This window comes from Teleopsis dalmanni, chromosome X, assembly GCF_002237135.1.
Source record: "Teleopsis dalmanni isolate 2A chromosome X, ASM223713v2, whole genome shotgun sequence".
NCBI classification, from domain to species: Eukaryota; Metazoa; Arthropoda; class Insecta; order Diptera; family Diopsidae; genus Teleopsis; species Teleopsis dalmanni.
Genome location: NC_051848.1, coordinates 3,238,924 through 3,250,793, shown reverse-complemented (window position 1 = coordinate 3,250,793; position 11,870 = coordinate 3,238,924). Strand labels below are relative to the sequence as shown.

General features: G+C 31.1%; 1 protein-coding gene across 1 annotated transcript; it reads left to right on the top strand.

Moving 5' to 3' along the window:
- Positions 1-10,150: 10,150 nt before the first annotated feature.
- Positions 10,151-11,077, top strand: LOC119687061. Its single transcript, XM_038101232.1, has 2 exons — positions 10,151-10,439; positions 10,506-11,077. Exons 1-2 carry the CDS (start codon positions 10,251-10,253, stop codon positions 10,872-10,874), a joined length of 558 nt encoding a protein of 185 aa, XP_037957160.1. The 5' UTR covers positions 10,151-10,250; the 3' UTR covers positions 10,875-11,077.
- The last annotated feature ends 793 nt before the right edge of the window (positions 11,078-11,870 follow it).

The window sequence follows — 11,870 nt, the reverse complement described above, 5'->3', positions numbered from 1 at the left end:
TGTTACTATTTATAGTCTTAGTGATATAATTTGAACACTAAGATCACTGCTGAATTTATTTTTTATGGGTTTAAGCGAAAGATTGTGATAATGTAAACTATCTTTATACTTTCGGTACTTTGAAACCGTACATCCATTATTCCCAGTTATGTTTTGACAAGTCATCGAAAAAGAAGAAGACAAACATTGTAAAGATGTTTTTTGGAGTACATTATATTGAGGTTGTATTATTTTATATGTGTTGAAACCTTTTTTAAATTTCAATCTTGTGTGTATTTCATTTATGTTATTTTCTTGAATCACTAAATAGATAACCTTGTATAAAGTCGCTGCTCAAGCACTATTTTGAAAAAGTTATTTTAATACATATGCACTTTAGTAGCACTTTTCTTGGCCTTGGTTTCGATATTTGACGTGATCTGTTTTGTGTTTATTTGCTAGAATAAAGTAAATTAGGTTACCTTTATTACTTTTTGCAATTTTCATACTGACGACTTAGCGCTTATGAGATAGGATAGATAGAATTCTGTGTGATTAATTGCTATGTATTGAATATACTTACTTACTTACTTACTTACTTAGAAGGTCATTACAGATGTAAGTTGTCCTCGATCACGTTTAGTTGCTTCTTCCAGCCAGCTCAAAGAGTGGTTGCTTGCTATTGCCAATTGCTAGCACCGAGTGCTTCAATCTCCTTTCACCGAATTTGCGGATGTTCTCTATCCTGTTTTCTATGAATAGGAACCCAATCAAACACCTTTTTAGCCGGAACAATTGCTGAATTCTAACGCACTTGACTATTTAAATGTCATTGCTCTGCGCTAATGCACATATGAAATAGACTCCTAGGAATGTATATTCTTACGGAAGAGGCAATAAAACTCTGTAAAGTAGGTTTCATACTACTTTTTATTGACACAATAGGGCTGAAACACCGATGGTCGCAGTGTCACATCCCGTAACAATAATAATAATAATGTCATGGTATAGCTTATATAGCTAATCGTTTTATCTAATGTGGTACTCGTTGTCAAAGCGTAAGGGACCAAGGATGCTCCGAAGAATTTTTCTCTCGAGTTCCTCATGATTATTTCTCTTTTAAAAATGATTTATAAAGAATGTCGGTAGTCGCTCCAAAAGCTGTGGTCATGAAACATTTTTCAAAGATTGGATTAATCATATACATATGTGTACATATACGATTATAAAGGTTATACGATTGTGGAATACCGATGCAGCACAATTATATGAGATAAAAAATAAGTTACCATCCTATACTAGTCAGTTAGTTCTTTATTCAGATATTTATATTCATTCATATTACAAATTCATACTTACAAGTTCTAAGTTTACTAAGAACGACGCACAGTGTGACAAAACACAAAATTAGGCGGTCATAATTCGATATTTTCGGAACCAGTAAAGATATTGATATGAAATTTTCCTAAAATATAGTTTTTGAGTTGATCTTTCTTTTAAATCTAATTTGAGCCCAATCGGCCTACCGGAACTACCCGAAATTTTTGTCCAAACATGGGGATTTTACCGTGGTCCCAAGATTACTTAAAAACTATGATAGGTAGAAAGCTGAATTTTGGTGTCCGGAAAACTTACATTATTATCTATATTCAAAAATTTTTTATGGTTTTCCGCCCACTGCCACACCCACCCCCCATACAAAATTTTCATATTAAATCGTTTATTATGGTTCAAAAAACTTTTTGCACTTATTGGACTATATATATACCTGACGTACATAGCAACACAACTCCATGCAAAAAATGGGCGTGATCCGCCCATTAGTTCCTAAGTTATTTGCAGTTTTATGCAATTTTAGCGAAATTACGATTTCTCAAAAATTGAACCAACTTTAAACCTTTATAGCTTTTTTACTATTTATTCAAAAATGATCATTTTTGATTTTTTTTGAAGCTTAGGATATTGTTATTCATTACGTGTAAAAAATATTTCAATTTTAATTATCAAAAAAATTTTATTAGCGAAATTGCACAAAAAGTCAGCATTTTTTTCATGGCCATTTTCACTTCTATCTGCGATACCCAAAAAATGTATCCGAGTTTTTTCATGAAATTTTTCCTACTAATAGCCAAATAGTTACACTTTACAACAAATAAAAAATTGGCCTGCGCACTCTATGTTTTACACCTATTTCAGGCCTCAGAATCCAGCGAAAAATTACGAAAAATATTACCTTCAATAAACCCCATTTATTTCAACAAAAAATTCAATAAGTAATAACAAAAAGACATTTAAAATTTTATAAATATTTAATTTATTTATATTTCAAATTTCAACTAAATCGATTGAAAAATAACGAAGTTATAACACATTATGTTCAGACGCCTGACCGGAAGTATGATCACAGTATTTAACCTTGAATGTACAGTTATTCAATTTTACACAAGCAAGTAATGCGTATTTGAAATATGAACACTTCCGGTCAGGCGTCTGAACATAATGTGTTATAACTTCGTTATTCTTCAACCGATTTAGTTGAAATTTGAAATATAAATAAATTAAATATTTATAAAATTTTAAATGTCTTTTTGTTATTACTTATTGAATTTTTTGTTGAAATAAATGGGGTTTATTGAAGGTAATATTTTTCGTAATTTTTCGCTGGATTCTGAGGCCTGAAATAGGTGTAAAACATAGAGTGTGCAGGCCAATTTTTTATTTGTTGTAAAGTGTAACTATTTGGCTATTAGTAGGAAAAATTTCATGAAAAAACTCGGATACATTTTTTGGGTATCGCAGATAGAAGTGAAAATGGCCATGAAAAAAATGCTGACTTTTTGTGCAATTTCGCTAATAAAATTTTTTTGATAATTAAAATTGAAATATTTTTTACACGTAATGAATAACAATATCCTAAGCTTCCAAAAAAATCAAAAATGATCATTTTTGAATAAATAGTAAAAAAGCTATAAAGGTTTAAAGTTGGTTCAATTTTTGAGAAATCGTAATTTCGCTAAAATTGCATAAAACTGCAAATAACTTAGGAACTAATGGGCGGATCACGCCCATTTTTTGCATGAAGTTGTGTTGCTATGTACGTCAGGTATATATATAGTCCAATAAGTGCAAAAAGTTTTTTGAACCATAATAAACGATTTAATATGAAAATTTTGTATGGGGGTGGGTGTGGCAGTGGGCGGAAAATCTTAAAAAAATGTTGAAATCTAGATAATAACGTAAGTTTTCCGGACACCAAAATTCAGCTTTCTACCTATCATAGTTTTTAAGTAATCTTGGGACCACGGTAAAATCCCCATGTTTGGGCAAAAATTTCGGGTAGTTCCGGTAGGCCGATTGGGCTCAAATTAGATTTAAAAGAAAGATCAACTCAAAAACTATATTTTAGGAAAATTTCATATCAATATCTTTACTGGTTCCGAAAATATCGAATTATGACCGCCTAATTTTGTGTTTTGTCACACTGTGCGACGATGACTTGAAGCTAATTCATTTAAAAATTAAGTTTCAAATTTAATTTCAACCTATCTGCGGTGAAATGGAGGTATCCATGGAAATGCATTGCTTTACAACTATACACTTAGCACTGATTTTTTTCTTCTGCATCAAAATCGTGGGTAAAGTAACAACTACAGTAAGCAAAATAGTTTCAATAAGAATTTAGAAATCCTTCATTGGCAGCTATACAAAATCACTGAAATTTTTTGAACAAAAAAGGTGAAGAAAACTAATGATTCCTTGAGGTGAAGGTAACAATAGTTATCAATTTTAATAATTCAATGCAAACTGTAAGTGTTTTTCTATTGTCAGTTTGCTCTTCGGAACGTTATTTACTACCGAGGAGTTGCCTCCTCCTTTCACTGTCATCTGCAGTGCATAAAATATTCAACGTTTGAACATTTCTCTTATAGTTTCCGACATGGAAGTTAGGATATAAACATATAAAAAGGAGTGAAATGTTGCTTCATTTATTATCGAAGCTTATGGAAAAATACAATCAATGAATATTTCAATTTTATTATGCTATTTATATGTACATCCTTACATAAGTGAAATATACAGGGTGTTTTGTTTCAAAATTTTTAAATTTTGTGCATTGAAGGAATCTGTGAATAATTAAAAAAATTGTATGGATAAGGAATCCAATTTTAACTATATAACAAGATCACAGAAATATTATTCGATTAAAAAAAGTAGATATATAAATAACTATATCTCGTATGTGATTCTAAAGTTGTATAAACGCTTCTAATTCATTTAACATTCCATAATTTTTTTAATATATTTTTATATATTAAGAAAATTATAAAAAAATTATGTTATGAATTGACTTAGAAATTATGTCCCATTTTTTCCCAATTTACCATCCTAATATTTTTCATTAAAAACTTCTTGCATCATTCTTCCATAATCGTGCTGTGAAAGAAGTAATCTACACAAATTGTTTTTATTAAGTCTTACATGACTATTCCTATTTCTTTAACTATCCTAACATTCCTCCGACGTCTCAAGCAGCTTCTCTAACTACCTCGTGTAACCAATGTGGTTGAAACACCCAAATCCCCCTCTCGCCCTATAACCTATGCTACACTTCGATTGTAGACATTCTAATGCCTCCTTCATCTCACTCTACTGTTACCCTGGTTACAGAGTCTATCAGAATAACCTCTCCCCCATTTACTTACTCCCGTTCTACCTGTGCTATATACATGCTTAGATATACCTAGACCTCTAGCTATTAAGTCTCTTGACCACATCTCTTCCCATAATTACTGGAGTGAAGCTTTTACATTCATTTTTAAAAGGTGGTTTTAGTAAGTTACTGTCTTACACAGTGGCGTTTGATGCTTTCCACCCACTGTAAAAAAAAAACATTATCAAACACAATCTGTTTTTTGCGTTTTCATCATTGATGAATGTGTTAAGATGTGCAGAATTTGAGTCATCTTCAATGTCTTCTTGACTTTGTTGAAAACTTTGTTCTTGACTTTGTCATGCAAATGTCTTTATTAAAAATCTGTTATCAAAGGTCATTAATGCATCTGTTTAACAGCTATTGCTTTACACTTTAACTTCTTCTAACGTAAAATGTATGATCCGTTGATCACATCAGCAAAATTGCAGAAAATTTCAGGAGCGTATTACCGTGTCTCGGGTATTATGTAGAATATAGGCTTTTGCTCGTGATGTGATCTGACTCGTTACAAGGTTGATACAATCTTACTGGTTGTTAAGACGACGTTAAGTAGAATAGGTGATTTCAATAGTGTAATACCGTTTCTTGGATGATGTTTAAGTTAAAGTAGATTACTCGTGATGTAATCTGACCGGTTCTATACTTCCTACTCGCTAGAGATATAGAGTCCACTATTGACAAAGAATAATGTTCAAGCTAAACTAAGGTCATCTTATATCATCTTCATTGCCCCCTGAAGTTTCTCGCTCTCCTTCTACTTTACAATCTACTAGGAGTGGTTAGTTAAACTCTTTTAATTTGCTAGCCCTGTTTAATTGCCGTCATACTGTAAACATAATTACAGAAATATACTCACACTACTATTCGCCAGCTAGAAATTGCACAAAGCCAGGCTCTGAAAAGACTTTTCAAGGACATCCTCATAAAGAATAGAGCCTTGAAATTATTTACGAAAACTGACAGACTTACCAACACCGCGTTGTCGAAGCTCAGAATGGTTACAGGTTCCTCTGGGCGGTATGCAAATCTGACGTCAATTATTGCTTAGTCTGATGAAGTGATAAACAATAATCCAGTCAAGGCGTAAAGTGGGGTTTTGATGATACCTCGAGTTAATAAAGAGTAAAAGTGCTCAAGTGCACTGACTCAAATAGCTTCAACATAATAATATACTCGTACACAGTTATATTATACTATATATATACGAATGTTCACGATTATGAAATATTATCTCATATAATATAAAAACAATAAAAAATTATATATTTCATAATATATTTTATTTGAGGTGAAAGTGTGTTTAACTCATTTTTCATATACTCGTGCACTGAAGCAGTGCTGACAGTTCCTCTTCCCGTGAACCGAATCTAACCAAAAATTTCCCTAGCGATTTAGGACCCTCTAAATAAGAGTGGAATACGAAATAGAAATTATGCAAAGTTTACAGTGAAGAAAAAAATTAATGAAATATTTACAAATAAAATGATAAGAGAAAAAATTATATTGTTGAGATACAAGTATTTCACATCAAGCAAAAGAGGTTAAGCAAAAATGACAAATGGTTGCAGTGCTATAACACCCTCCGTGGGTAGAAACTTAACACCCTAACTTTTTCGAATTATGTAGGGTAGCAAGGTGATTATAATTTTTTTGTTTTTTCTTGTTAAATTAACTATTATTTTTTTAAGGTTGTGAGTTGGTGTAGAGTTAGTCGCAGATACCTTAGAGATTTAGATGATTTATATGCAGTTTGCCTGCTAATTGTATTGTTACTTTTGGAAAATAAGAGATCTGCATATTTTACTTCAAAGCAGGTCTTATCAATTTAAGTTGATATTATTTCAAATTGCTTTAAAAATATATTATAATGTAAAAGTTTATATTTTTAAATGGCTCAGTTGGTTAAGGTGCACTGACTCTGAGCTTCTAATTTGGCGGGACACGAGTTCGATTCCTGATACGTGCAGTCTCAAAAATTATTTATGAATAATTAAATACAAAAATTATTTCCAAGACCACTGATGGTGGGTATTTGACAATACTCGAAACAGCTGTATGGTCAGTCAAAAATTCAATTAATTAAAATAATATAAAAACAAATTTTTGTTGTTGTAGTTCACTATTTTTCGAAAAAACCCTATTTTTTTAACATGTAAATGTATCTATTATCAAAAAAAGTAAATAAAAAAGTATTGCAATAAGAATAAAGTATTTTTAAAATTTTAATGAAATCTTGGAGAAGAACGTCAAAATAATTTTTTTTTCTTTGCGTTAAGTCTAAAGTATCAAAAGCCACAGTGTGGAATTTTAACCCACTAAAATTACCTCTTAGGAATGGAGAAGATTTCACAGCAATGTGGAAACTTCAATGCAGTAATAAAAGGGCAGAGATTTGATCGAGAAGCTTATACCTAGAAAACTAAGTTTTTTAAACCAGAAATCATGGGCGTGACACAGGTAGACGAAGTGACGTTATAATAAAAAGGAAGAGTGCAGGAAACAGTTTTTGAACTTAAATGACTGAGAATTCAAATATTAAAGAACTCAAAGATCGTAAGATAAAGGAATTATTAATCAGGTAAGTCGTACATCAAACAATATGATGGTTGGTTGGATGGTTGCATTGACAGGCCATCAAAAAACTTCTATGTACATCAATTAGCAATACTCTGCTGTTTTGTTACCATATTCATCACAAGATCCCCTAATATAAAATAGTATACCTTGAATCCCTCCCGTCGAATTTAGATAATTTAATAGGCATTTCGTTTTTACTGATGATAAGCTGTAATATATGGAATGACACAATGTGCTTATTTTAATATTAGACACTTGATACTTTTAGATGTACAAGGTGGATCAAGGTTGATGTATAAGGTAACACATTGGTAATGGGTGTGGAATACAGCACCATTCCGAAACTAAAATCAGACTATTTAACGCCTGTATAAAATTGAGATTATTATATGGGTGCGAAACATAGTCGCTAACGAGGGCAACGGCTCAGAGCTTACAAATCTTCGTTAATAGAAGCTTGCAACGTATTTTGTACATATTGTGGCCTGCAAGAGTCTCCAAGGAAGAGCTATGACGGCGCGCCAAACAAAAGCCAATAGGGAAGGAAATTCAGAAACGGAAATATGTATGGCTCGGTCACACGCTAAGTAAGCCGACAGATGCAATTGCCCACGCAGTTATGGAATGGAACACACAAGGAGTAAGGAGAGGAGGTCGTCCCAGAATCACTTGGCGTATCCCTCAGAGAAGCTTAATGTTTTAAATACGTGTTAAATATTATTTAATTTAAAGAGCTATAAGTCTGTTGCATCCACATATTAAAATAGCAAAAAGTATTATGAAAAGGCAGAACTCATATGTTAGTAATATATATGGTATACACATGTGTTTTTTATGTTATAGTATTATGCATTACTTCTGCTTAAAGCTTTTAAAATTATGTCCTAAAATTGTTTTTATTGTCCTACAAAAACACATGTCCCACAAGTGAAAAATGAATGTATCACACAAGCTTTCAGCAGACAATTAATTAAAAATTCTTCTAACGAAGTTAGAACGAAGTTCTTTAAATTGTAGTCTTCTCTGTATATTAATTTAAATAGTTGTTACTTTTCAGCTTTCGATGAAAGAAGTTAGTTAGGGCAGTAGAAAATTTGATGCAATTGCCTTTAGGTTTTAACACAAATGTGACTTGTTTCATAAAGCCGAGAACCATAATTTTCACTCAGAGTCTGCCGGCGTTTGCATAATAAATGCAACTGCATTATTCAAGCTGATTTACAGAGTTCAAGTACACAAACTACAACAGCGGTTTCGATCCTCACCCACACAATACAGTCCCACTATGTGGACATCGATACAAACATTAACACCGAAGTCCAGTTACTCTGACATAGGAGGATAGCAGCTAAGCCGCTTGATAAGAACAAATACGAGTATTTAGTTTATACATATACATATAAATTAAGTTTAATACAATGACTAACCAAAAACAACAAAGAATCACACAATTTTTAAAGCAATTTATATCCATCGCCGGGAATGTGAAGTGCACAGTTAGGCAGTTATAGACAAAGTCGCAGTTACAGTCACAGTGAATACTACTGTTTTAGTCCGAGTCACAGTCGTGGTTGGAATCGGAATTGGTCGGCGTCGACCAAGTGTACTATGGCAGGATACCCAATATTGTCACGCATGACACAGCCTGAATTAATTATATGCGAATTTAAAATTTCAATGAGCTGGTAACGTTGCCTCCAAGCCAGTTTCCAACCAACAAAATAAGTTAAAAATATTGTAAGCACGGCTGGAAGCATGCGTGTACAAATGCACTACACATGTTGTAAATATATGGCAACACTGAAGATATATGTATAGATACGCTTACATAGATGTACAGATATACGAACATTGTATGACTGTGCAAATGTTGTACACACATCGGCCTAGTAGCGCAAAACATAACATAGTAGCAGAGTAGTAAGTAGTGAGTGCATGGAATAGCATCTTTATGATCCTGGTTGTTACGTCCCAGTTTTTTTCTTTGGCATTGGCGTTGGCATAACTTTATCCTAATTTAAAAGCCATTTAAAATTTTCTGTTTTAGTACTATATCCTTTTTCTATTTATTTTTGGTTTTTTGAGTGTGTCTCATAATTAAGTTATGTGTTCTATAGTTACACATTTCAAACTTTAAATATTATTTATTTTATGCATTAAAGTTGCTAAGTTTAATTATTTATTTATACGAAACTTACTTTAAATTAAATACTTAAAATTAATAGAAGTTAAGAGTATTTATCTAATGGAACCGATGAAATAAGCCAACCAACTCATTAGTAGTAGAGTCATCAGGTAGTAATGTTCAAAATCCTTAATGTTACAATTTATAATCATTTAGTAGTTTATTTGAAGAGAAATATTTAATTTGGATTAAATATATCTTAACGATACTTTAAGTGAATCTATCATCCATCAGTTTAATAATTTGAAGAAAAAAATTTGACTCGGATTTAATATATCTTGAAGATTCGTCAAGAGAATCTATTATCCATCAGTTTATTAATTTGTTTGAAGAAAAAAAAATTTGATTCAGATTTAATATATCTTGACGAAATGAATCAAAATTATAATAGATAGGTTAAGATATGGGCGAGTAAAGGAAGTTTGATATAGTACAGTCCTTCCAACAAAGAAAAATAATTTTTAGCAGTGTATTTTATGTTTGTTTTTTGAGTTTTAAAAACGGAACTGCGTTTTTCACAAATAAATGCATTATGTCCAATAATTTCATAGTAACTTTAAAAATTTTTCGAAACAAAAATATTAAATTATTTTTGTATATTGTAAAAAACTGAAATCGATTTACCATTATTATTGATGTTGAATGTTGAAATTTCTATCCTTTTTAATAAAAAAATTTTATTTGTCATATATAAATAAAAGTGTCTAGAGTTAACTTCAACTTTCATCTTCGGCTTTAGTTGGATAAATTTCATTTGATTTTAACAAATTCAAGTCTTCATATTGTTTTGTGAAGATGGTTTCTTATTTAAAGAATTCCTTTAAAACTATTTTAGGACTGAAGAACGACGAGGTAGAGGAACAGACAAGTGACTGGTATGGTACCTTCCTCAATAATGAACCATTCACTTTTTTTGCATTCGCTACTGTTGTTACCATTATAATTTTGATGATGTACTTTTTAAAGTACATATATGAAAAATTGGTAAGTTCACAACAAGTCCACCACAAAATATAAAAAGAAATGCCTATAGTAATAATCAATTTCCAGAAGCAGCAAGATGAACCCACTGAAAATGCACAGCAGCCTGCAGGTGCTGAAAATGTTGGTAATCATGATGTCACAAGTAGTGCTAATCGTGGGGATCCTGAGAGTAACACTACTCATACTAATCAAAGAAGATCAAGTGCAAGAATTAGTGAGATATTCAGTTCTACTTCTGCTTCTGGTTCTATTAGTCGCCTCAGCAATGTCATTGATCCTGCCAATCCTACTGGTCGTGATGTCACCTCAACTGTTAGCAGTATTGTTCATGGCGCAAGGACTGTTGATGGAATTCAAGGCAATGCGAATATTAGAGAAAGACATACTCTTAATTCTAGTGCCGTCAATTTACTATTCGGCAATGGTGATCCATAAAATTGACTGATTTGAAATAATAGTTGGTTAATTTTAGTTTAAGAAATGTTGCCGAGGAAGTTATAGTATAATTTGTTATATATAGAAATTCAATTATTATATATGCTTTTGATGCGGTATTATTTGACATCAAAATTAATTGGTACAATAATGTTGCTTCTAGACACTTATACTGTTGGAAATATATTTATTAAAAAATTCATTAATAGAAAAATCAAAACTTGTGCAATTATTTAAGTTTTTAGAAGAATAGTTAATTACTAAATGTTTGAGTAGTTGATTTATTCGGTACTTGATTATAAACATCTAATAAAGCAAAATAACACTAAGCAATCAGTTTGATGGAGTACTGAAAGACTGAAAAAATGTTTGTTAATTGTTGCTTAAGTACTTCCTTATCCACAAAATAAAATTCAAACTACACTGTTCCAAAGTATTACGCATGTACCTGATACCTATACATCACATCATCAAAAATTGCTATTTTCGAAAGTCCTACTCTTAAAGCCAATTTCTCATTTTTTTTAAGTATATGATGGCTCTAAAGTAAATAACGAGTAAATAACTAGAAACACTTTATCAGTGGTTAAGTGCAATCTGATTTTAATGAACCGTTTATTTATCTAAGAGTAAAATACCGAACTGTTTTTAAACAAAAAACTATTTTTAAACAAAAAACTAAAACTGTGTTAGTACAAATATTAGGATATTCACTTAAATTCATCAATTTCTTTCCTTCTCTTCATCTCTTCTCTTCTCTTCTCTTCTCTTCTTTTCTCTTTTCTTTTCTTTTCTTTTCTTTTCTTTTCTTTTCTTTTCTTTTCTTTTCTTTTCTTTTCTTTTCTTTTCTTTTCTTTTCTTTTTTTTTCTTTTTTGCTTTTTTTTCATTTTTTTTTTTTTTTTTTTTTTGTTGTTTTTTTTTTTTTTTTTTTTTTTTTTTTTTTTTTTTTTTTTTTTTTTTTTTTTTTTTTTTTTTTTTTTTTTTTTTTTTTTTTT